The sequence below is a fragment of the Poecilia mexicana genome, unplaced genomic scaffold (assembly GCF_051168715.1).
Source record: "Poecilia mexicana isolate PSO_F unplaced genomic scaffold, ASM5116871v1 scaffold_14, whole genome shotgun sequence".
Taxonomy (NCBI): Eukaryota; Metazoa; Chordata; class Actinopteri; order Cyprinodontiformes; family Poeciliidae; genus Poecilia; species Poecilia mexicana.
This window is the reverse complement of record NW_028263383.1, coordinates 23,492,589-23,519,621: the sequence shown is the minus strand read 5'-3', so window position 1 is coordinate 23,519,621 and position 27,033 is coordinate 23,492,589. Positions and strand designations below refer to the sequence as shown.

The 27,033-nt window shown below is 37.8% G+C and overlaps 1 protein-coding gene across 4 annotated transcripts in view; it reads left to right on the top strand.

Annotated features, from left to right (window-relative positions):
• Positions 1 to 1,023: 1,023 nt before the first annotated feature.
• amot (angiomotin) overlaps positions 1,024 to 27,033 on the top strand; it is a 93,622-nt gene continuing 67,612 nt past the window's right edge. The window contains exons 1-4 of one of the 4 annotated variants that reach the window (XM_088012374.1): positions 1,024 to 1,632; positions 11,787 to 11,847; positions 21,358 to 22,402; positions 25,400 to 25,967. In XM_088012374.1, the coding sequence (XP_087868500.1) occupies positions 1,552 to 1,632; positions 11,787 to 11,847; positions 21,358 to 22,402; positions 25,400 to 25,967 (1,755 nt within the window). In that variant the 5' untranslated portion in view covers positions 1,024 to 1,551. Of the gene's footprint in view, positions 1,633 to 2,144; positions 3,187 to 11,786; positions 11,848 to 21,357; positions 22,403 to 25,399; positions 25,968 to 27,033 lie in introns of those variants that run through there. The other 3 variants (XM_088012371.1, XM_088012372.1, XM_088012373.1) reach the window with 3 other exon arrangements.

Sequence of the window (27,033 nt, the reverse complement as noted above, 5' to 3'; positions counted from 1 at the left end):
AATTATGGAATACAATTTAAATATTTATTTTTTTCAAAATCAATATGTTTATTGTTTCTATTCTGTTCTCCATTTGTAGTTCATATACATGTAGACAGCATTTAAATGCATCATCAGCCTTTCATACAGGCATCTTATGCAATATAGCATGTCTCTGACCATGTCTTGATAACGTAAGGCTTTTAGCTTTTCTTTGGATGTAAAAATGTTAATTCACCAAAATGAGCTGAATTGAGAATTTATTGAAATTGTTGAGAAAAATAAAATCAAGATATTAATTGAATTGTGTTCTAAAAACACTGCAAAATATAATGGAAACTATGCCATTTTCAGTAAGATGTATGCTTTAATCTGTTGATATTTAATGTGAGTAGGATAGTTCTCAAGCAGTATATTCTTTTGCAGGATGTAGTTCATTGTAATATCTTCATTTTTATACTCTCCCCACATGCATGAAGCTGTGATAGAACTGGAGAGTTCCTATGATTCACCTACTGCTGAGGAATTTTATCTGATGTCCTTCTTTCCAGCTTTTAGACTTAAAAGGAAGATTACTGAGTTATTTTACTGTATGATTTTCACAAAGGATTTTCATTATTGTCAGTCTGGAAATGTAAAGCATCAAATCTTGAATAGAAAATTAAGCTAATTTGCAGAGTACTTCATTAAAAAATGAATAAAGACACAAAACGTTTTCATGCAATAATTGAGTCAGAAATAGAGTAAAGACACTGTCCTGCCCAGTTTACCTAATTTCAAAATGAAAATGTTACATCTCATATTGATTAAAACTGTTTGCATTAAGGACGTTCTATTTGGTCACACAAATGGGAATGTGATATATTTCATGCATATCATGTATCAGCTATAACCAGCTGAACGAAACTGATTATTAAAGGTTATCAGGAACTCAATATCAGCAACCACATTTTACTTGACATGCGCACGCAGCGACTTTCCTCTGTCCGACGGCATTTGAAAGCAGCAACAGATCATTTTACAAAGGGTCTTTGTCATTTTTTCCTTTCTTCAGTTTTAGTTCCTTCTTTCTGTTCTAAGTTCAGAGCTTTGCCACGTAATGAGCAGATGGACTCTTGTAGACTATTATGTTCTTAGAAAAACGAAACAACTTCCGAAGCCTGCCAGAGTGTGGCAAATATTTAATAACAGTTTTTCTTTAAAAACTATGATTTCATTCAACATTCAAGTTTTTCTTTTCTATTGGTGAAGTGTGTAATGTGATCGTTTAGAATAGCATGTAGGAATTAAGAATTAAGTTGATTTGAACATAAAACGCATGGGAAACTGCAAGATGAGATGAGGGATTTCCGAGCACAAATAAAGAGAGATTAAAAAAAGTATTTTAAAGACGTAGGAGGTCTTTGAGGAGGGGGGAGGCTGGAAATTTCTCCTGTTGTGCAGAACAGTCTGGGACGGCTTCCTGCCGCCTATTGCTCCACTTTTTTTCTTCAACTTTCCAAGTACAGTTTTCAGCGAGGACGAACTATTTGGTCACGAAGCAGTGACCCTGTAAACGGGGACACAGGATTAATGCTGAGTCGAGGGGAAGAACTAGAAAAAAGATGTTCGTGTAGCTTCAAGGAAAGAAGACGGAAGCAGCTTTACAAAAAGGTAAATTCAAACTGTCCACAGACCTAGTGCACTGCTTAAATAACGTGCTGCTTCCGTTGGTATGCCAACGATTTCCTGAAAGCGTTAGGCTACTTACTTTGTAGGCATCAAAACAAACAGACAAGCAAACGAACATAAAAAAGAACCAGATAAAAACCTCCAGTTCTAGGCTATAAACATGGTTGACTTCTCGCGAGTCATTTACCCCTCTACCCCCCCCCCCACACACACACACACACACACACACACACACAGAGACGAAGCTGCTGCGATTGAACTTATTTATGTTTTGTCTAAAACTTTCAAGCCTGGAAAAGCTGAAGTGTTGATCCACTATTTTCTAAAAAGCCAAACTAAGCACCCCGTCCCCGCCCTACTTCCTTAGGCTCTGAGGTTTCTTGGAGGAAACTGCTTGTTTCTTGGTGTGAGTTCCACGCTACTCCACTGTGCGTCCTTTGGTACATAGGAGGTGAAAGTTGTACCGATGCTTTTTTTTAAAAGTCAGATTACAATCTTTAGCTTGTTCTGTAAGTAAATAGCTAACCAAAGTTTAAGCAAAGAAAATATTTGTTTCATTATAAAGGCAAACATAGTTGAGAACTAATCTAACCTTCAATATCTCAATTCAGAGAAACATTTAAAATTAGGCCTAAATGTATAAATATGACAATATTTTTTATACACTTAGCATATTTGTGGTGTGTTCCATTTTCCCTTGTATTTGTCCAACTTATTCTCTTCAACTTGGTTTCAAAGAGAGAACTGTCACACCCAATGTCTCTATTATTCACCTGCAAATCAGAGAACCTGCAGAAATTAGTAATTGTTTGTGCAGCAATCAGGCTTACTGCAATTAGAATAATAGGTTGATAACAAATTGCCTCCCAGCATTTTTTTTCATTTAAATGTCCTTATTAAATGTGTAAATGTCTGTTACAAGTTTTGTGACAGATTTATTGAAATGCTGTCAAAGTCAGTAGTAAATAGTTCTTTAACGTAGCACGTTTTGTATGATCTGCAGACATCTTGGATTTTGAGCTGGTTGATGAAGAGATTTTTTTCAGTGTTTAACATAATTTTTCCAAAATGAAAATTGCTTATTTTTATGTGTACATATGGACTGTTGACTGTCTTATTAAATCTTGTGTGTTGTGTTGGCAGATGGTTTTCACCCAAGGTTTTTCATAGAGTGGGAATTTAAATCAACTCAGCAAAATACTTTGTGTTAAACTATAACGTCCCATTATTATAAGGCCAGGAAAAAATATTTAACAAGTTCTCATGTGATAAGTTTGAAGCCACGAAAGAGCACTTTCAGTTCTGCCAGAGTTTTATGCAGAAGTATAGAGGTGTAGTCACAACTGAACCGTTGCCAGACTCACCTGTCTACCACCCTGCCCCACCTGTTTTTGTGTGGGAAAACTGTGTGAGCAGCACATGGAAAAACAATTGCCTTACATGAGCTCAAAGCTGATAGTTCCCTGATTTTGGAGAGACCAAGTGAAATTTAGTGGATTCTTTCCTTTACACAGATCAGCACTCCAACCAGCAAAGGTAGGATACTTTTATGTTTGATGAGTTTTACAGGAAAGTAACAGAGATAAATAGGCTCTTAAAAAGATCTAGTAGCAGGCCCGAGTATATGTCTGTGTGTGTGATGGATGTATTTGGCTTCGTGGCCTATTTAGGCCTTTTGTGGCATAAATACTTAACCTTCAGAAGACTGATAGGGCACAAGGGAACCAAAGGCTGGTACTAATTTGGTGGTTTACCTTTTTAGATTTAAGGTAATGTTGTGTATTAAGACATAATTTGAGCTACTAAAATGAATGTGAAGTTTGAACTACAGTTCAATACTTTAATGTACTTTGAAATTCAAACATGTTTGTATACTGTGTGTCTATATTTTCTTGCTGGTGGTGATCAGAGGGCCCAGTGGCGCTGATTGTACACTGACAGTTCTGTCAGTGTGCCTTAGAGCAGACGTGACTAACACACAGCCTAACACCAGCAGTGTACCATCAGGTGTGCATAAAAGAGTGAGCGACTGATTGTAGTGTAAAGAACTTTGAAGTCTTCTGGACTAGATAAAGTGATAAAGTGTTTGGGCCATTTTGTTTATATTGCCTGCCTGTTACTATGAGGGGCGGTTTAGGACAAAAACTGTTTTGTCTCACACACTACTAAAAACTCATACACACACAAAATATTAAAATTGCACATATATACTATTAAAATGTCACACACACATACAATTTTTCTCTCTCACACACGCACAAAATACTGAAGTTGCACATATACACTACTAAAATATCACACACACACACACACACACACACACAAAACATACAGACACTGATCTGAATGATAGGTCGAAAATGTATGTGTGTGTGAAATAACACTAAGCTGAATGGAATGAATGAATGGGGATGAGACCTGTATTTGTCTGTATGAAAGACTATTTTTTTGAATGCGTGAGAGTTGTCACGGAAGAGGCGGGGCATAATTTGGAGATCAGATCGCGCATGCGTTGATACCACAGTGAAGTTAGCTTCAAATTGGATATTGACGCTCCACGGTGTAAGCGGCGTTTAGCTCAAGGTTGATCCGATTTATGAACGCTAATTTCGGCCAGCCGTCCTCAAGCGCTCACTTACTTAGAGCCTAAGTGAACCTCCGAGCGCTGGTTGGGGGAGCGGAGCTAACGCCGACTGTCTGTCATATCCGTAAATCCAGAATACTTTATGATAATGCGCATGCACACATCGATGTTACGTTCCTTATAAATCCGTCATATCTGTAGAAGCTTCATTTTGTGTTTTAATCTTCGGAAGTTTACGGTAAATAAAAAAAATTAAAATAAGAAAAATCTAGTTATTTCCACGCAGTGTCCAGAAAGAGGTGTTGTTCTGCTTGTTGCCTAACAGCTTCGGTCAGCATCCAGTGTTATTCATTAGCTTTTTAAAGGACTATTCCGTGCAGTTTTCTAAAGAAGTATTACAATATTTACAAGGCATGTAACACTAAGAATCAGAAAAATCAGAATCAGAAAAATTTTATTGTCATTGTCACAAAGACAACGAAATTGCAGTTTCAGTTACAACCATCCATCACGCAACAACACGGTGGTGGGCAGGCGCGGAGCTGCTGGGGGGGCTGCTGCCCCCCAAGCCGGGCCAGATGGGGGCCTGGGCTTGGAGGTGCCCAGAACCCGTTTCGGGCCCTTATAAAAAAAAAACCTGATTTTTTATAACTGATTTTTAGAGGTGTGCCGATCGATCGGTCACCGATCATAATCGGGCCAATTTTCGTGAAAAAGTGCATGATCGGTGATCGGCAATCATTGGCTCTTGTTGCCGATACCGATCATCTCATTTCCAGCCTGCCTGTGCAGCTGGTCTCCTCTTTCCTTCACTCTGCGCAAACGCGCAACAACAAATCCTAAGCAATGTGGAACTATAACGCACTGAGTCAATGGGGAAGTTTGCGTGTTGCGGCGGAAAATTGAAGCAGTCAAAATGCATCAACACAACGAAGCTAATACGACACAAAAACAATGCCATACTTGACGGAGTTTGGCTACATCGAGGCTCACTGCAGTAAAAAAGACATACGGAGGATCAGATAGCAGGTAAAGCAGCGCACAGCTACAAACACTCACCCGGATTAGCATGATGGTCAGAAAGCTAAAAAAATAACCGGCAAAATTATTTAAGTCTTCGAGCTGCGATGTAAGACGCTGGTTCTGCTCTCGTTGTTGAACCGCTGCTACGCTACAGGTAGTAATATTTCACAGACGGAGCTTCGCTTCTGCTCCACCTGGTAGTGACTCTCACACCGAACCTGTTTAAAGCTGCAGCATCTAACTTAAAAAAAAATAAAAATACATACGTATTAAAACTTTAGCTGTCCTAACATGAGACAGATAATCTCTAAAAAAATAATCGATCTCCTCCCTGTTCTGCATAATTACTCCGCTCAGTCAGAAACAGCCAATCAGAGCTAGCAGTAATCAGCTAGCCGCCATGCTATCAGGAAGTTTTCATTCAGTAACTCTGGATTGTTTATTGTAATGGAACCTGTTTTTGCCTTTGAATGTTAAGTTTTATACTTGAACTTTTTTTTGGCAATGTTGAGAGGTTTTACTTTGGCTTTGTATTATTTAGCCTCTTCAGAGCCTTCATATGTTTTCAGTCTGTTAAAGATAGTATTATCAATAGCAGTACAATTTGCACAATGCCTGTTTGGTTTAGTTTTCTTCTTGAAAAAAGTTATAAAAACAAGTTTTTGTCTAAATTAAGGTGAATTCATGGTTCCTTTTTCCACATAATGTAACCGGTAGGGTTCATGATAAAAAAAATAAATAAATAATAATAATTATGTGATCGGTATCGGTGATCGGTATCGGCCCTCATGGGTGATCGGTATCGGCAGGAAAAAACCTGATCGGCACATCCCTACTGATTTTGCATAAAACCATATTAATTGAAAAGGAAAATTATCTTATATACTTCCCCCTCTTTAAATGAAATGTCCTCATTTCAAAATGAAATGAGGACATTTTATTATTAAAAGAATAATAATTTCATCAAAGCACAATCTGTCCAGACTGTATCATCAGTAACTCATACCATCTGGGGGTTGCAAAACAAAGGATACAAACTCACAATAAGACCCCATAAAGAACAACTGTCAACATGTTTGTTTTTAAATGAACCAGTTTTACAACGTCTAATATGAAAAACAACTCTAGATCATTTTCTTTTCTCATAACAGCAGTCGTCGTGGCTTCCGAAAACAGTACACCCACACCTGGGTGTACTGCACCCCAGAGGATGGCAAGCTGGGGGGTGGTTGTGCAGGCTGATGGGAATCTAGTCCAGTTGGAATCCTTAGTGAAGATGGCAACGACCTAGCAGTTTCCGATGCCTGGGCTGCAGTTGTTTGGCCAAAGAGCCAGGGCAATGAACCAGACAAAGCGGTGTACCTCGGCAGTGTGTCCCTGTTTGGTGAGAATACAGGCTGAGTGACATCAGTGTGTGGAGCTACGGTAAGGTTTTAAACAATCATAGTGAATGACTATGATCACAGCCTGTGGATATTTCACACCCACCAGCTTGTACAGGGGCCCCTTGTCATCCACAGATACAACCTTATATGGTCCAGTCCAGTTTGGGGAAAGCTTTTGTCTTTGTGTGGTGGGGTCATCTATCCATACCAGATCACCACAAGCATAGGGCCTAAACCTTGTGTCTTTGTTGTAATAGTACTCTCGTTTTTGTCTTTGTCCTTCACGATGGAGAAGAACAGTCTCAAAAGCAGCGTCCATCCGTGTAGCCAGTTTTGAACCATAGGGCAATCAGAAACCTTTGGCGATGAAATATGGACATTAGCAGGTAGTCGGGGTTCTCGTCCATGATATGGTGAGTACCCAGTTCTCGAGTGAGGAGTAGAGTTGAAAGAAAGTACCACAGCAGGGAGGTAGTGGTCCCATTCACCTCCATAGTCCTGAATGAGTCGGACCAACTGCTCTTTCAAAGTCTGATTAAACCGCTCAACCATACCATTCCCTCTTGGGCGATATGGAGAGGTTCTTTTCTTTGTCATCTGTAGTCTCTGACAGATGGTGTGAGTAATTTCACACTCATATTGTCGTCCCTGATCTGACAACAGTTTCTCAGGAACACCATGTTCAGGGATATACCGTTCACAGAGTAACTGTCCTACTGTGGCAGCCTTTTGGTCAGACATAGCATAGGAGTTTACATACTTGGTAAAATGGTCCTGTACCACAAGTACATATCTATTACCAAGAGAGGTAACCGGAAGTTCAGTAATGTCCGTACAGACCAACTGAAATGGTCTGTCAGTCTGAATAGATTGCAAAGGGGTTCTGTGCTTTGGTACAGCTTTTCGAAAAGCTTCACGTCTTACAGAGATTACAGAAGTTGTTAATATCAGATCTCATTCCTGGCCAATAACACACTGTCAATGCTTTCTTAAATGTACGCTCAGCACTGTAATGACCAGAACAAGGATTACCGTGAAGAACATGCATTGTTTCTATAATAAGCGCAAATGGAATTAACACTTGATAAACCTCGGATTTCCCTGGTGCACTCTGACCTTTGGGACAAAGCAAGTCGTTATGTAGGTAGCAGTTTCACCAAACTACCCTCAGTGGTATCAGGATCAGCAGCAACAGTCACTTTAAAATGTCTGCACCATTTTGAAAAATCCTCTTTTCTGTCCCCCATGAAATGTGGCTGTAGTGAGTCCTGGTATGACTACTTGTAGAATGAAAAGGTAATTGATCCCAAAAATTACTGGCCATAGCTGGGTATTCGTCTCCATAACCAGGAGTAGAAAGAGAGGAGGAGAGACAGGGGTTGCAGGTGGGGGAAAAAAAGTCCTTCTTGAGCAGCCGCTAAATACGCCGCTCAGCACATGCAACATGAGCTATCTGTGGTTAGCATGCGTAGCATGTGCTCACCGCTCCAATCCAGTGAGGTACTCCACACCTCGCTGCAGCAAACAGAAAGGGGCGGGAACAGACCACTGTCAAGTCTCTTTACCTTATTTGGAAATGGGATCATTGCTCTCCAGAAGTGAAAGGGACGCCATTTCCTATATTATCCGCGTTCTCCCGTTTTAATTTTCTTTTGAAATCTGTGATATAGCTTCATCTGTAGGAAGGAGTTTCACTCTCAGAATGTATTTAAACTTCTCTTTTTTTAATTACTTCAGCGCAGCTCACAGCTTTTAACAAATTCCGTAGCTTTCTGTGTACTCCTAAATCTACTTCTTAGTCGCATCTTTTCAGGCCTGCTACTGCCTCTAGTGGCGTGGGGGTGGTAGTACAACTAATATAATTATGTCACTAAACGAGAATACCACCAAATCTTTATTATTTACTATTAATTTCGCCATTACTGGCAACGTGAAAGATAAATTATCTTCTAAAATACCATATTTTTTTTCAGGATGTAGAGCTAATTAGGTGACATAAACAATACATTTATACATTATAAATAATATACATCTACATCAATTATAGGAGGAACAAAAGAAATAAGACATGACAAACAACATTATCAACAACAATAAAAATACTATATACAATGTGTACATAAGAAATTTAATTGAGCAAAAGTCAATAACGAACAAATTAATTAGGTTCACAGACAAATAACCATGGTTGTTAAACAGATACAAGCAATAATCCGCATTTTTGTTTTGTTGGTAGAGTCCTATATATAGGAAAAATATGATTAAACTATTTAGTCTTCCAAGGTGGAAATCTTTCTTTGACTCTAAGACAATAAAATAAAACTCATGAATAGAATCACAATATCAACAATTTGTGCATCAAGTAAAACACTTGATGTTTTACTATAGGTAAATGTTATGTCATCTAGTTTGGCTAAGAATATTTATTGCACTGTCAATGAATGGCTTCTAATAGATGTTCTATAGTTACCAGAGGAACACAGCAATGCCTTCATGAGCTCAAACTGATGAAAAAAAAAGAGGACGGCTGCTCTCTGCTGAAATATTTTATGCCGTCTTCCATGTTCTTTCAGCAAACAGTTGAAACAGAGTTGTTTTTGGTTTCACCACTATTTACTTACTATTTTTCCTGCCATTCAAAGTATTCTTAAAAGATTGTCTGTTAGTGACCAACAGACTCATGTGTCTGTTGGTCATGTGACCAAACCAGCCGAGGAGATGAAAAGCTAAAGCAGTCAACAGTTAATACTTGAGATGAGTTAAAACTTAAGTTAAATTTTTAAGTTTTAACATTTTAACTCATTGTTAAAATATTAACAATGTTAGCTAATGTTACCTCTAACCAACTAGAGGTTTTGCATGAGTTGCACTTGTTGGGTAACCCCAAGATCACTGGGTCTTCTTAAAAGATAGAGTGTCGTTTCTTATGTAGTTAGTGTTGTCAGCAAAATTGAGCTGACTGTCCAGGAATGATCCAAGGTATTTAAAATTTGCCATAGTTTCAACAGGTTGGCCAACCAGTGAAACTGGAACCACTTTCAGGTATTGTTTATGTCATTTAATTAGCTCTACTTCCTTAAGAAAATTAAAAGGTATGGTGTCTTGTGAGGGACTTTATCTTTTGCTGTTCCAATTATGCCAGAATTAATAATAAATAATAACGACTTTGGTATTCTGATTTAGTAATGTATTTATATTAGTTGTGTTACCATCCCCACGGCACTAGAGGCAGTAGTAGGCCCGAAAAGATGCGAAAAAGGAGCAGATTTAGAAGTACACAGAAAGCAACGGAAATTGTTAGAAACTGTGAACTGTGCTGAAGTAAATAAAAGAGAGAAGTACAAATACATCCTGAGAGAGAAACTCCTTCCTAAAGATGAAGCTGTATCACAGATTTCAAAAGAAAATTAAAACGGGAGACCGCGAGATTCATCCGTGCTGCAGTGAATCCATCTCTCTTTATAGATTTCTCCCTCTTCTTCCTCACATCGTATCTTTAGGAAACCTTCAAAACAAAAACGAAAGATATGGGATGTTTCTTACTTTTGACAGAGTGAAAGAATTACATATAAATAATAGTCTTTACCACCTGTGTAAACTTTGCTGATGAATGTTACAACAAGTAATATAAGTTTTATAATATACGTTACACTGTCACATTTCTAATGTAGGTTCTTGTGTCAGATAATCTAAGTCAATGTTAGAGAATAATTTTTTTTTTTTAGATGTACAGAATCTCAGTTAGCCTTCATAGCGGGGCTGAACCCGTATTACACCAAGCACTGTAGCTAATATTAGCTGGTATCTCGTCAGTGGACATAAATACAGTAAAGTAATATTCTAATCACAATATTTACACAATAATATGTCCATCTTACTTATGAAAAGTTGTCTGTGGAGCCCTCAGATCAATAGTCCATAGATCCGAACAACAATATCCCTCAGTGCTGAGGCATCTTCTGCTGTTTTGGTTGAGCAAAGTAGGAGGGACGACCGCTCCAAGATGGCCGCCGTATTTCCTGCGCCAGAGCAGCCAACGCGGGGTCTACTCTTATATTATGTCTATGCAGCGAGGTCCTTCTCGGCATAGACATAAACATCAGTGCTTGAGGAGGGAGCGGTAGAGAACGGCTGGCCGAAATTAGCGTTCATAAATCGGATCAACCTTGAGCCGCTTACACCGGGGAGCGTCAATATCCAATTTGAAGCTAACTTCACTGTGGTAACAACGCATGCGCGATCTGATCTCCAAATTATGCCCCGCCTCTTCCGTGACAACTCTCACGCATTCAAAAAAAAAAAAAGTCCCTTTCACACGTACAAAAAATTAGTCTTTCACACAGAAAAATACAAGTCTCAGTCCCATTCATTCATTCATTCATTCTTTCAGCCTAGTATTAGTTCTTGACCTATCATTCAGAATAGTTTGTCTGTATGCTTTGTGTGTATGTGTGTGTGTGATATTGTAGTAGTGTATATGTGCAAGTTTAGTCTTGTGTGTGTGCGAGAGAGAAAAAATATTGTATGCGCGTGTGATATTTTAATAGTAAATATGTGAAATTTTAGTATTTTGTGTATGAGAGAGAGAAAATTGTATGTGTGTGACATTTTAATAAATGTATATGTGCAATTTTAATATTTTGTGAGTGTATGAGTCTTTAGTAGTGTGTGAGACAAAACATAGTTTTTGTCCTAAACGGCCCCTCATATGTTACCATTCCTGGTATGTAATACCTTTTGAAGTCTTACATGTTTATCTGGAGCCTGGTTGCAACATTGTGGCTCCCCATTTTTAAAAATAGTGGTTAGGGTTACAGGAATGGTTTGAGAATGGATGACATTAAAAATATACTGGTAACAAATTTAATGTAACTGCTTAGGTTTCACCACAAATGGACTAACTAAATAAATAAATGAAAGTCCATACAAAGTCCTAATGTGGTTAGAAATACAAACTTGTGTTTTTCTTATGTGTTCATAAAAATCAGGGCAGTTTGATTTCCCTCACCCTCCTGACCCCAGCAAATGTCTGAAAGCTGAATGTTATGAAAAAATGACCCAGTCACCGGACACTCCTCTTAAAGAAAATGATTGAAAATCCTTTTAAAACAGGCATTTTTCCTTTTTGTCTCATTTACCTACAGATGTTTCGGAAAAAAGCATCTTCATCCTTGAGAGTGACAAGGATAACGGGAAGCTCAACATGTAATAATCTTTTCCTCTTTGTAAAATGGGTGTAAAGTGTTAGACATTCAGCTTTGTCAGTAGAAGCCATTATTATTATTGTCAATTCTTTCAATTCTCCTTAACTGGGTTGTTTTACCCAATACTTCTTCTGACCACTGAAATGTTGTGAAATTTAAAATACATCTGGGTTGGTTTCTTCAACATTGTTGAATGTTGAAGTAAAAATGCATGTTTATGTCTTCAGGTGAATATTTCTAATTTCTTTGACTCAGCTTTGGAAATGTTCAAATGGTGTAGGTTGTAACTTTGTAAGTGTGAGCTGTTTGCTTTTTCATATTCTGAAAAGACTTAGTCACTTTATCTTTTTTAAGAACATTTTTGGTACTAGTGCCCTTTATTTGACAGTGATTTGACAGGAAGTTGACAGAGAGATGGGAAGGGGGAAGACATGCGGCAAAAGAGCTGAGGATAGGAGTCAAACAAGTACAGCTGCGTTGAGGTCTGTAGCTTCTGTATAAAGGCATCTACTCTAACCACTGTGCCATGAGACACCCCAACATCATCCTTACATTTGACAGATCCAAAATACTTTTACCTCTAGTTCACACATGAATTTGATAGAAGCCATTCATTCAAAAATATTGGAAAAATTCAGGTTCAGATAAAAAAGAGCGTATTAGGCATAACATAATAGAATGCTGCAGAATTTGATGAGTTTCATTTAAAGCTAATCCGGAATTACAAATTAGACTTTCCAGGCATTGGTTCTGTACTACAATATTGTTGTTATTGTTATTTTGCAATTTAAATTCAACACTGGTCAATTTAAACTAATCAAATTGATGGTGTAGGGTCTGAGAATATGAGGATAAAGACTATACATTAACAATGCTACTTAACCTTATTCTGATCAAGTTTTTTGTTGGTGGGAGGATATGTGCACAAAAATGTGTTTTATGGAAATTTCATTATCAAAGAATGAGAAGCTGTTTCAAAAATAAGAGAAAGATTAATCTTTGTCTTTGAGTTTCTTTATTTGAAGGCAAAAGCGTTCGAAGACCCATCTCCTTAGCACAGTCAGAAGAAGAACCCTGAACAACACACATCACATCGATATAGAGTCACAGCAAGGAAAGGACCCACCCAAAGTCTGATCTTATCTCTATTGTCAGATGGACCACAAACACAATCCTGACCCCGACCTCATGAAGTATCCCTCACCTCTTGGAGGGGATGATTTTATGGCAGGAAAGAGAGCTGATAAGGATTTCAGGAGAAACTTCTAATTCTTCTTTGTCAGTTAGTCATGGGTTCAGGTCAAACCAGGGTACAAACTACATTCCACACATGTCAGTCCTTTAAGACAATTACCAGATCAAGCATTTTACCCAAGATGTCTTCAGGTCTCTTCTGCTATCACAGCTGTAGAAACATCTAAACATTATCTGCAAACTTATTTAATGGACAAACACATCTTGCAGAAATACAAAACAAAGCAGATATAATCCGTAAATAAATGAGAAAAAGTATCATCAGTTCCATCAAAAATGAAATAAGACTGAAAATGAAATTTTTTATTACAGTATGTTTTCTTGTAATTTCAGCCATTTTGGGTAGATATTTGTTTTTTACAGTGCATATTAAAAGTATTACTTGCTCTTGTTAAAAAAAATAAGACCATGATTTTTTTTTTTTTTCCGAAATAATGTGACTAATACAATCACGTGTGCTATTATAACAGTTTTGGATATACAGGTTTTTCATTTCAATTTCAGCAACAAAAACTAAAGACTTTTTTTTTTTTTTTTTTTACATTTTATGTGAAAAGTTGTAAGCACAATTGCTGGTATGGAATAAATTTAAGCCGCCCTCTCATCTCAATTCTTAAAGTAAAGAAATGTATGATAAGAACATTTTTCTCAGCTTTATAAAGATGATTTACTTAGTTTAAACCTCATACCAGTGCTTGGGTAAGTTTAAAGTTATTAACAAAATAATTACGCTAAAGCAGAACTCTGCAACATGACAGTGAATCCACCACGAACTCCATGAAAATTGTGAAGCTTAAACATTCTGGGCAGTGAAAGTTCATATTACCATCCTTTTGAAGAAGAGTTTAGTGACTTGAAATGTAATTTTTTTGTAACTTCCATAGATACAAAAATTAAACATCAATATTTCTTATTGAAGAATAGGGTTACATAATTTCTTTCAAGACTATTTTGTGCAATATAATCGACAATAAATGCACTAGCAGTTGCTTTTAACCTATTGTTTTGATAAACACTATGTTTATGTTTATATTTACATTAATTTATTTTATGCAGATATTCTACTTTACTGTATTCAAACTGGAAAAATCCAACTGACGAGAAAATTTGCTAGGTTCCTAAAATATGTAATCTAATGTAGGAGCAGTTTTTCAAAATGAATCCACTCTCCTACTTTGGAATTAAACTGCACCTGAATGCAATTATTGTTTTGAACACTAAGAATCTCTGGAAAGTTCAATGCATATGTGAAAAGAGTTGGACTAAGTTGCACATACTTTTTTTTTTACTACCAAGATATTAAATTGTTCCTTTGTTTTTTTACAAAGATGTTATGAAGAGGGAACTAGATTAGATTATGTAATTAATTAAAAGCTTTCTGCTTCTGCTAATCGACAACCAAAACACATCTTCCTTTCAGAGACAACTTCAAGTTCTCCAATCTACTGTGCTCTGTTCAGGTAGTTACAATACTTTTAGTGGAAGGTATCATCTCTTGAGTCAACTAATCTCCCTCAAGTTTACATTTTTCTATCAGAAAACTGCTTCAGGTACTACTTTTTAATTAAATTTATTTGAACTGACGTTTGTGGTGGTAAAATACTCATTTGTGGGTAAGAGGTTCTATAAAAGCAGTGACACCTTACTTTGTCTACCTCTTTTTTGTTCTGCTGTGCCATCAAATCAACAAATCTTTTGGGGATCTTATTGAGGTCAAAGGTGAAACATATGGTCTCTTTGTTTCTCTGTCCACTTTCTTTTTTCTTCACTTTATTTGTTTTGTTTTGTTTTCTTCAAAATCAGGTCAAATAGGTCTTTCTTGTTGATAAATTGGAATATTTTTAAAAGTTGGGTTATTCCAATAAATATGAATGCAATTATATTTATTGCATTCATATGCAATAAATATAATTGTTCAACGCATGAATTTACTATGTAAAATAATATATTACAAATAATTTTTTGTAATAAAGGATTTTCACTTGTGGATCTAATGATGTGATAAAGAAATTAAAGTTGCTTTAATAGAGACCTTTAGCTTACTTGTGTTGTTTTCTCCTTTTCTTCCTGAAGATACAAAGATTATCTGAGAAGTTTAGTTAAATCCAGTTTGCTGGTTAATTGCCTTTTGAAGCAGATATAGGTACTTTAAAAATGTGGACAGGTGCCAACTGCAGCTGGAAAATAAAATCAGGATTTCCATAAAGATGTGAAGGGCATTCCAATTTTCTAATAAATGGCTGCACTGACTAAGGAATTGAACAAAGTTGAACCAACAGCAGCAGATAACATCACTTTCCAAATGATCACTGACTGTGGAAACATCACCCTAGAACTCAAACAATGTGGATTCTGTTCCTCTACACTCTTCCTCCAGGCTCTTGAGCCAAGATTTCCAATGAAGTGCAAATTTTACCTTGATCTAAAAAGATGAATTTGAATCACTGATGAACAATCCTTTATTTTTGCAACACATCAAAAGTGTTTTCATGGAAAACACTTTTGATGTGGTTCATGAATTGTTTAAACTAAAGGAATGTGGTAGTTGAAGTCCATTTTCTGGATATGTTTGTGTGTTGAGGTCTTTGAAGCACTTAGTCCAACTGAAGCCTATGCTTAATGAGTTTCTACCAATTTTTAAGAGGCTATGCTTTACAATTCTCTTAAAGGTGCAGTATGTAGCTTTTATAAAAACATGTTTGTTTGTTTTTGTTGTTGTTAAAACTATCTCCATGTCGTGAGAGCATGTTATGAGACAGATAATCTGTGAAAAGATAAATCTTCTGCGCTACTATTACTGTCTGAAGAAAAGCACCGCTCCTAACCAAAAACAACCAATCAGAGCCAGGAGGAGGGTCTTTGTGCTGCCACTCAACGTTACATACTCACTGCTAAATGTGCTAATGGCAAAGAAACAACTTACCATTACAGGAAAACTTTACCTGCCATCATCAGTGACCATACTAACCAGCCCACCATTCACAAGATCTGCTGATAAGGAAAAGGTTTAGTGGTAGTAAAGAGCAACATTGACAGTTTCAACAAATATGTAAAAAAAAAAAAAGTTACATACTGCAGCAATAAGGCTCCAGTTAACTGTTTCGGCTGTCCACATTTTTTCCTTACCCCCCACCCTGACTCTGGACATCTAGCTTCTTAACCAATGACCAGTATACATTATGGAATTTTTGCCATATGTGATTTACAGCAGCGGAACAACTATTATGAGTTCACCAGTTTGAAGACAGAGGAAATGATAATTGACAAAAAAAAAAAAGAATGGAAGGCCAGGAACTGAGCAGGGGGTGGTGGGGGGGTGGTTAATATTTCAGTATGTACTTCCTTGTGGTTTCAAAGAATTGCTCCTCAAAATCTCCTCTCTTTGGAGGTTATTCTGGGCTCTTTGGTTACCATTTGTATTTTCCTTCTCTTCAATTTGTCATCAGTTATCCTCCAAGAGCTATATAGCCTGCGTGGTTGGCTACAGTTCTGTGGACTTGAAATTTCTGAACAATATATCAGAGGAGCATCAAGCTTATAGATGTTATATTATTTGGATAAATATAGTCTTCACCTTTAACATGCTTACCTATCATTTTTTTTCTGATATCTTGGGGCAACTCTCCTTCACTTCTCGTGCTTGTGTTCATGTAGTACATGCCATGTAGCCAAAAAGCACTTTGACAATTAGACACTCCTTAGGCAGACTGAGTTTGGAGACACCTGCAATGTTATTTAGTGGACACACCTTTGTTTAGCATATTCATATGGTCAAATTATTAATTATTACCTTTTCAAGAGATATCTATGTTTCTCAAGATGACAAGTGTCTTCTCTGTGCCTAGGAGAAAATGAAAAACTAGACTATTGCTGAGAGTTCCGAAGTCCTTTTCTCAGATGCATTTATTTATTTCATTTGTTTTATTTATTAATTTATTTGCTTCATTTACAGTTTAAAACCACTGCTCATATCAAATGTTGACATAAGCAAAGGTTTTCAATAAAAAGAAGTAGTTGGAAGAAAAAAGTCTTGAAAGTTGTTTGCATTGCATTTTGAAGTCAGTGTCTCAGAGTTTAGAGGAGGACTGGAGAGGCACATGCTGTTGAAGTCCAGTGTAAAGTTTCACTGTCAGTGATGATTTGGGCTGCCTTGTGATCTGCTGGTGTTGGTCCACTGTTCATTCTAAAGTCCATAGTCAACACAGCCATCTACGGAAGCGCATTGCTATCATGCAGTAAAAAAATTTTTTCGATCGCTATCTCGTTATAACGAGTTACGTATCTCGTTTTAACGAGTTACGTATCTCGTTTTAACGACTTACGTATATCGTTACAACGAGTTACGTATCTCGTTTTAACGACTTACGTATCTCGTTTTAATGAGTTACGTATCTCGTTATAACGAGTTACGTATCTCGTTTTAACGAGTTACGTATCTCGTTATAACGACTTACGTATCTCGTTTTAACGACTTACGTATCTCGTTTTAACGAGTTACGTATCTCGTTATAACGAGTTACGTATCTCGTTTTAACGACTTACGTATCTCGTTTTAACGAGTTACGTATCTCGTTATAACGAGTTACGTATCTCGTTATAACGACTTACGTATCTCGTTTTAACGACTTACGTATCTCGTTTTAACGAGTTACGTATCTCGTTATAACGAGATACGTAACTCGTTAAAACGAGATAATTTTAGGTCCAGGAAGTGGCGGTATTATGCTAGGCTAGTACAGTGACTAACATGAATTGGTCAGGTTTCCCTTCATGTTTGGTCTACAACATGTAGATATACGGATGCTGCTTTGCACTGTGGTTAAAACCATTAACAGCATGCGTACTCTGACAAGATCCTAAACAGAACGGGACTGCACAGAAGGAGACGTCAGTCCGGTCCTCTAGCTGTGGCGGCGTTCCTGACTGGATCGAAGCTGAAGTTGGCTTTCGATTGTAGCTTCTGATTCGGGAAATGGCTAAAGGGAGATTATAACGGAGGCTCAGACGTATTTGATGAACATTTTCTGGTCAGATTTTTTATTAGAACAGTACACTTGCTGAACAACGGCAACGGCTGTTCGTAACCAAGCAACCGAAATCAACAGAAGGCTAGGTAGTGGCAAAAGACAAAACTAGATCCTGTTAAGCATTCTTCAAAATAAAAGACTTCCTCTCTCCAAAATAAATCATAAATCAGCAAAAGCTGAATGGCCTCCTTTAAGCGTCTTGAGAAACAATCACCTAATGATCCTGATTCATAAATCTCTACTCGGCTTGGCTCCAGCATACTTAAACTTTCTTTAACATAGATCTGTTAATTCCCATTCTTTACGTTTTTACAATATTTTTCTTTTGCATGTTCCACGTTTCCAAACTGAAAAAGGGAAGCAAGCTTTAGTGTGATGGCTCCTACAGCCTGGAATCAGCTCCAGTCTGAAATAAAGATGTCAAAGCTGGTTTCACTGGACTTATTTCGAGCGATTCTTAAAAACAGACGAGATTCTATTAAACAGTGTCACTGTTTTTAAATGCTTTTCTACTGTTTTACACTTCTGCATATGCATTAATTTTATTTTGTAACCAGGTTGCTGTGTGTTGCAGACTTCTACCCAGGTCCCTCTTGAAAATAAGATAAGATGTGTATCTCAACGGGGTTTACCTGATAAAATAAAAAAATAAAATAAAATAAATAAATTATAATATTTGTCAAATATTGGTCAAAGATTTTTAATATTTGTCGACAAACAAGGAGCAAAGAAGAGACACCTCTCCTTTACCATATAGGTGACTTACAATAATGTCTTCTAATGAAGACAAAGAGGGTAGATAAAGATTATTGTGTTGCTTTGATAAAATAAAACTCTGAACTTGAAGATAGTTATAGAAATATTTTGTAGGAATATCATGTTTGTTTTTAATTTCTTCAAGTTACATAAATACCTTCCCTGAAAAAAGATCAGACACTTTAGTTATATCCTTAGCAGTTTAAATCCTGCTCTACATGGATGAACATTATATCGGATAGTTGTTGCATTTCTCCCAAATAATCAAGTGTTTTTAGCCAGATCATCATTGTATTTTTCAGAAATGGGTATTTTGTTTGCTTAATTAACCTTTTCCTGCCTGATGAGTACATGTACAAGTCTATAGCAATAGAGATCAAGTGGGACACAATAGTAACCCATGCTGGGGGCTGTCTGGCAGTAAAGTAAAACATTGCTGCCCTGATCTGGGTTGAAATAACATAATAGGTTTGATAATTGTTAACACCCTCTGTCATATGGCTGATATAAGACAGACAGTTTCATTCTCGGGCGTTTACCATTTAAGTGAAGTTGGAAAAAGTTATATTTAGCTCCTTAAAAAGAAGGGGAGTGAGGAAATTGAAACTGATTGGAAAACATATAAGAATTTTGGCAATATTGTAATTTTTATAATATTGATGTGACCAATTAAGGAGATGGGTAGCATCTTTAACTATTAAACTTTTAAAGCTAACATACTTAGACACTTCCGACCTGGAATAGATTATTCATCTCTGATGCTACGTTGCATCACTATAAATCGGAATCTGAAAAGTTGTTGGCATTATTATCCCAGCTGATGGATCCTTGTAAGCCACACAAAAAGGCAGGTGCTCTAGGACAAAAAAGTGAAAGAAAACAGAAGGTTAAAATAATAACAAATATTGTAAATGTGATAGGAGTTTATTTCTAATGCACTCCAGATGCAAAAATATTTTTAAATCTCTCATTACTGAGGTTTCAATTCAGATAAAGATTTCACAAATCACAAACTAGGTTTGAAATATTCTGCCATTAGCGTAGATTAGAATAATCTACTCCAGATTTGAAGTGTCGATGTATGTTCATTTTTAAAGCATAACAAATGATTTCTTAACATTTATATGTTAAATATAATTTCCAGTTACTTATTTACAGTCATATGTCAAGTCATATGTTAAGTATAATTTACATGATAATTATTATTCACCGAATTTAACTTGATTGTACACAATTCCAAAAGGTGACGTGAAAAATAATTAAATTCAAAGCTTTGTGTATGATTTATTTTGGAGAGAGGAAGTCTTTTATTTTGAAGAATGCTTAACAGGATCTAGTTTTGTCTTTTGCCACTACCTAGCCTTCTGTTGATTTCGGTTGCTTGGTTACGAACAGCCGTTGCCGTTGTTCAGCAAGTGTACTGTTCTAATAAAAAATCTGACCAGAAAATGTTCATCAAATACGTCTGAGCCTCCGTTATAATCTCCCTTTAGCCATTTCCCGAATCAGAAGCTACAATCGAAAGCCAACTTCAGCTTCGATCCAGTCAGGAACGCCGCTACAGCTAAAGGACCGGACTGACGTCTCCTTCTGTGCAGTCCCGTTCTGTTTAGGATCTTGTCAGAGTAGGCATGCTGTTAATGGTTTTAACCACAGTGCAAAGCAGCATCCGTATCTCTACATGTTGTAGACCAAACATGAAGGGAAACCTGACCAATTCATGTTAGTCACTGTACTAGCCTAGCATAATACCGCCACTTCCTGGACCTAAAATTATCTCGTTTTAACGAGTTACGTAAGTCGTTATAACGAGATACGTAAGTCGTTAAAACGAGATACGTAACTCGTTATAACGAGATACATAACTCGTTAAAACGAGATACGTAAGTCGTTAAAACGAGATACGTAACTCGTTATAACGAGATACGTAACTCGTTAAAACGAGATACGTAAGTCGTTAAAACGAGATACGTAACTCGTTATAACGAGATACGTAAGTCGTTAAAACGAGATACGTAACTCGTTATAACGAGATAGCGATCGAAAATTTTTTTTTACTGCATGATAGCAATGCGCTTCCGTAGCCATCTAACAGGAAGTTTTAAGACACTTGATTCTGCTGACAAGCTTTATGAAGATGGTGATTTCATTTTCTAGCAGAACTTGGTACCTACTCACACAGTCAAAGGTATGAAGAGCTAGTTCAATGACCAGGTTAAGCAAGACAAAAATCACATAAAAATGTTCAAATTGATTTTTTGTGATGTAAATGTATCCCTCTGTTTTCTGTAGGTGTTTTACATTTTTTTAATGAATTTACTGATATTTTATTGAGTAAATCACACTTTTGATAGTTTTTGAATGTTAAAAACACCAGTATTTTTCAATAGTTTTTGTGATAGCCCCTCATATCTCTTCTCCAGTTACCTTTCTTTTACACATTTTCCCCTTTGTACTTTTCTCTTGGAATACAGACAGGGGGCGTAGTTTGTCCTTCCATGAGGTTCGTTGCCAACGTGAGATGGAGATGAGGGCCGGAACTGAAGAGCCATCAAATAGCAATGTATCAGGTGGTGGCAGTACAGTCCTTCAGCGTCTCCTTCAGGAGCAGATGAATCGAAACTATGTGCTGCAACAACAGCAACAGTCTGGAGGAGGGGGGGTTGGAGTAGCAACAGGAGGTGGAGGTGGAGGTGGCTATTCAGTACATGGACAGGTAAGCCCCTCTGATGATCATTCTGTAAGCGCTCACATTGCAAGACAAGAGCCCCAGGGACAGGAGCTTCAGACGGACAGTGGCCTGGAGAAGGTTGGTGTCATCAGAGTTGGTGGGCATGGTGGGGGCAGTGGGGGTGGGGGATGTGTGGGCTCTTGTGGAGAAGCATCCAGTGGCGGGGGCAGTGGAGTTGGTGGCATCACCCAAGGACAATGCCCTAACCTAGAAGATCTCCCTACATACGAGGAAGCCAAAGTACAGTCACAGTACTTCCGCGGCCATGGTTCTCCTCCTCAGGCTCAGCAGCAGCAGCAGCAGCAGCAGCAGCAGCAGAATGGCCAGGCCCAGCAGCCTTCACTGCCTGCCTCATTAGGTGCTGCTTTCTACGTTACTGGCCTGACCAGCACCAAAGTTCGCACTGAGGGTCGCCCAACACTACAGCGTGTCAGTGGTACTGGGAAGGTGCACCAAGATGATGGACTAAAAGATTTAAAGCAAGGACACGTCCGGTCTCTCAGTGAACGACTTATGCAACTTTCTTTAGCCACCAGTGGTGTGAAAGCCCATGCTCCTATAAGCAGCACCCCACTTTCCCCACAGCTACCCCCATCATGCCAGCCCGGAGACTACTACAAGCCACAGCATCGAGGCCCACCACCAGACTATCCTTTTAAAGGAATATGTTCTCCTGGCAGTCATCCAGAATCTGGAGGCCACTTTTATCAGGAGCCAAGAGTAAGGAATCACTCCAGAGAGGTTCCAACTGTTCGATATCAGCCCCCTCCTGAATATGGATCTTTCAGGTAATGAATAGTGAACACACACACATATACATGGCACATAAAAAAATGCCTTTCCGCTGAAGAAATCAGAGCCATATCAGTCAAAAAACACATTAAAATCTAGAAAACAATCCTGGTAGGGAGGCAGGACATTTTGGGTGAACACTGAAATAAAAGGGGAGCTTTATAGTGAAAGCGTGCAAAGCATTTTTCGCTAGTTGAAAATCCCCAACATTTTATTACAGTGTGTATAGCATATTTTTACATTGACAAAATCTGACAACCCTGCTGAAAATTTTGAATTACAGAAAACTCAAGCTTCACAAAGAATAATGCTCTGATCAGTTAGAACTTGTTTTTGTATTTATACAGGTTAAAGTTATCACAATTTTCAGGGCCATTTACTGATTTTAAGTTTACAGTCTCATTTAACTGCCACTGTGTGCATACGCCCAGTTAACAAATTATTGCTATACAGTTGACAATAGAGAATAAAATGTGGTTCCAGTGAAAGCCATAGCTTGATTCCAATAGGATTTGATCTGAGATAAGTCAGTTAAACATGGTTTCTCAATAGTGTCTCAGAAATGACGAGGACAGATCCTGTTGGGCTGGTTTCACAGTAGTCATCGCCATCTACCTTGAAGCAGAGTCTAACAGTAATGAATTCCAAACTATTTTATTCATTTGGCAGGACAAGTTGAGACATGAAATGTATCTGTGTTGTGACAGTAAGGGCAGGTATGGTTGCAATGCACAAAGTCCCTTGTTTTTTTATATACATTTTTGTTGTTGGTTTTGGAGTCTAAGCATTTGACAAATTAAATATTTGCTAAATGATAAATGTTATTAATGATCCAAAATTATGCTAATGGTTACAGATGTAGAAGAGCTATTGTTTAGTTATATTGTTGTCAGGTCATCCTCCTGCTGTGATTAAGGAGAAAAAACAACTGAGTTGTAAGTTTGATTGTTTGAATTGAAGGAGTGAAACAGTATTTCTACTGCAAAATAATATTTATATTTTGAATTCAAATGAAGTAAACCCAGAGAATATTTCTATAAGCAAAGTTACACCCTTTTTTGATACCAGAAACCTCTCTGCGAGTGAATTTTATTTTTAGTGTGTCAAGAACCTGCTTCTCAGAAACTGCTCTGACGTTCCTTTTTTTTAGGCAATTATGATGCAAGAGTAGCCATGGCAAATGGAGTATCATGTTTCATATATAAAATAAACCAAATTTCTCATACCATTATTTGCAAACAATGTTGTGAAATGCATCTTCACTTCCTTTTAGAGATTTCTTCTGCTTTGCTTTTTTGTACACAAATCGTACAGAGGATCTGGACCCTTGGCTAAAGAGAAATAATTGCTCGCTGGAGGCACGGACTCTATTGAAGTTCTAAATGCTACTCAATCTTTAACCTTTACTCGTGATGTATGTAATGTGTCTGTTTGACGATATGAAGCTCACCAAAAATGATCTGTTCTGTAAACAATAATCCCGCGCCCACTGTGAAGAGAGAAGTGCCAAACTGAACAAGGCGACTGTTAATATTAATTCAATTTTTGGAAGTGTGGACATCACCAAATGGCTTCGTTCACTTCTTCTGTTGCTATTGCTAAAACCATAGGCAGACTACAATTCTAAAACAGTACAGAAAATCAACTGCATCATTCACAACTTCTCCTTTTGTTCATTGCTAATTGACCTGGTTGAAATTCTGCCTGAGCTATTCACTTCAATGGGAGAAAGGCCAGACAGAGCACTGAAGGGAATTTAGAATCGAACAGAATTGTGTAGGAAGGCAATGGCCAGCCTAGATAAGGCCACCATGACACCTTGAATTCACTGTAGTTGTCATGCTTCATAGATCTGTTCAATATTTGCATCTAATGCAAAATGCGTCTCCATAACACATATTTCTCTCTTGTAGGCTACATAAGTTCTCTGCTCTCTGAACTCATGTAGCACACACTGTGCAAAGCTATCCCCATTTTTTTTCCTTTTTCTTTTTTTTTTTTACTGTTTCCTTCCTGTGTAGACTGTTTTCTGCTTGCACAGAACAAATCCTGCATCCCTACATTCTGCAAATGTGTATTTTCGCAACTGCAGAGAACTTCACACCTCCCAAAAAATTACACTCAAGAGACCTGGTTTCAAGAGACTGTAAGTGTAAGAGACTGTTGTAAGCGGGCCCTTAATTAGTGCACTTTTTAAGGTTATCATCCATCTTTTCATTCCCACCTGTGGCTGCAGTCTTGATGATCTGCGTGAGGATGTCCTTCGGAACTTCCTCCCCGTTTTGCATGGTGATCTTTCTCTTTTGGATCAGCTGAGCTCCGGTTTCCTCAGCTGGCATCCCTCACTTCGTTAACAAACGTTCTGTTCCTGGGGTTGTATTGGAAGAGAAAACTCCAGTTACAGCGCCCTCGATCGTTGAAGAGCTCTTCTTCAACGATCAATTCATTTTTTTTTTTTATGTAAAAAAAAATGTTTTTTATATATGAAATGTCATTGTGTCATATGGTATGAGACAGATAATCTGTGGAAAAAAAATCAAGCTCCTCTACCTCCTCCCTGAGCTACTATTGCAATCTACAGAAATGCAGGAAGATCTTCAGTCAAGCGTCATCAATCAACCTCCTGTATGTGCTGCTCAATGTACTAATAGCAGAGAAACCATTTACTGTTACAGGAAAACCTTTTATCTGCCCTCGTTAGTGGCCAGGCTAAGTAGTCTGAGCATTCACAACAGGCTCTACTGCCAGGAAGAAGCTTTAGCATAGCAGAGAGCAAGGGAAGTATGTGAGCAGACTGTACACAAGAGTGATTGATAGTGCAAGCACCCTCCTAGCTCTGACTGGTTGTTTCTGACCTTTAAGTTAACTTTTTTGTCATGACTGTGTATTTGTAAACTTGAAATGGTCTTTTTGTCCACATACAAATATTTTTTGTATTCTGTGCAAAACTGAAGGCAGGCAGCATTATAACCTCACAACTGATCTCTCCTCAGATCCACTAAGGAGGTCTCAGTTCACTACCAGAGGCCCCTCAACCAGCACAGTCCCAGCTCCTCTGTGACCTCTGTTGGATCCTTGTCTCGTGCACAATCCTCTACTCTGAGCAGCATGCTCTCTGCTGCCTCTCACTCCTCTCATCCATCAATTCCTCACCAGTCACCTCCAAGCCAAGGAGAGCCATACCCAATTATGGGACCCCGTGTTCCACATGGTTCAGGCTCCCATCAAGTGGCAGAGCCTTTCCCCCCAGGACCTGTTCATCAGACAACGCAGAGGGGTCATGCCTTTCTTTCTGACTCTTATGGCTCCACTCCAAGGTTGCATCATCATCAGCAACACAATCAATGTCAACAACAGCAGCAACTCCAGGGTCCTTCCCATACCCAGTTGTCTATGCAGGCAGGACATGTTCCCCAGCAGCAGTCCTTCATACAGCTACAGGGAGAGCCTTTTGCAGTGATGGCCCATGCCCAGCAGATGGTGGATGTGATGACTGAGGAGAACAGAATTCTAAGACAGGAGATGGAGGCTTGTCGTGAGAAGGTCACCAGGTTACACAAGGTAAGATTTTCATCAGAAGGTCTAACACATTTAGTCATTGGTTTTTACTCCCTCTGCTTCACCATGTTTTTGAATTTTTTGTAGGATATCACTACCAGGCAAGAGTCTATAGATGATTTATAAATGCTATTTTAAATAATGTTTTTTCCCCTCTAAACTATATTTATAGTTTAGATAAACTATAACAGTGCTGGAAGTGTGGACATCACAAACCAAATGGCTTCACTTATTCTGAATGAAACCATTTGTTCAGAATAACAAATGGCTGCTGCAGACACAATGGCTGCTGCAGACACATTGCTTTCAGAAGAACCTATTGGAACAGTTAGTAATATCAAAATGAACTGCAGTATTTCTGAATTTATCTGCAGGCAGTTTCAATTGAAAGAGGCGTAATGTAGCTCCCTCTGTTGCACTGACCAACATACAGTAATAGTATGAAAGTACGACAAGACTGGTATGTTATTCTAGTGCTAACGCAGATTTAGCAAAATCCGGCTTTAAACTTCTCCACAACAGCATCTTGGACCTGCCTGGTGTGTTCCTTGGTCTTCATGATTCTCTCTGGGCTTTAAACACAACCCTGAGATGATCACAGAACAGGTGCATTTATACAGGGACTTGATTACACACAGGTGGATTCTATTTATCATCATCAGTCATTTAGGACAACATTGGATCATTCAGAAATCCTCACTGAACTTCTGGAGTGCTGCACTGAAAGTAAAGGGGCTGAATAACATTGCACGCCTCACTGTGCAGTTTTTTTATTTGCTAAGTTGTTTAGATCTTTATGTTTGAAGCCTGAAAAGCAGTTAAAGGTTGAAAAGTTCAAGGGGGCCGAATAAATGCTTTTGCATGGCACTATATATATATATATATATATATATATATATATATATATATATATATATATATATATATATATATATATATATATATATATATATATATATATATATATATATATATATATATATATATATATATATATATGTAGCTGACTGTATAGCTCAGTGGGTAAGACACCAGTCTACCACCTGGGAGACCGGGGTTCGAATCCAGG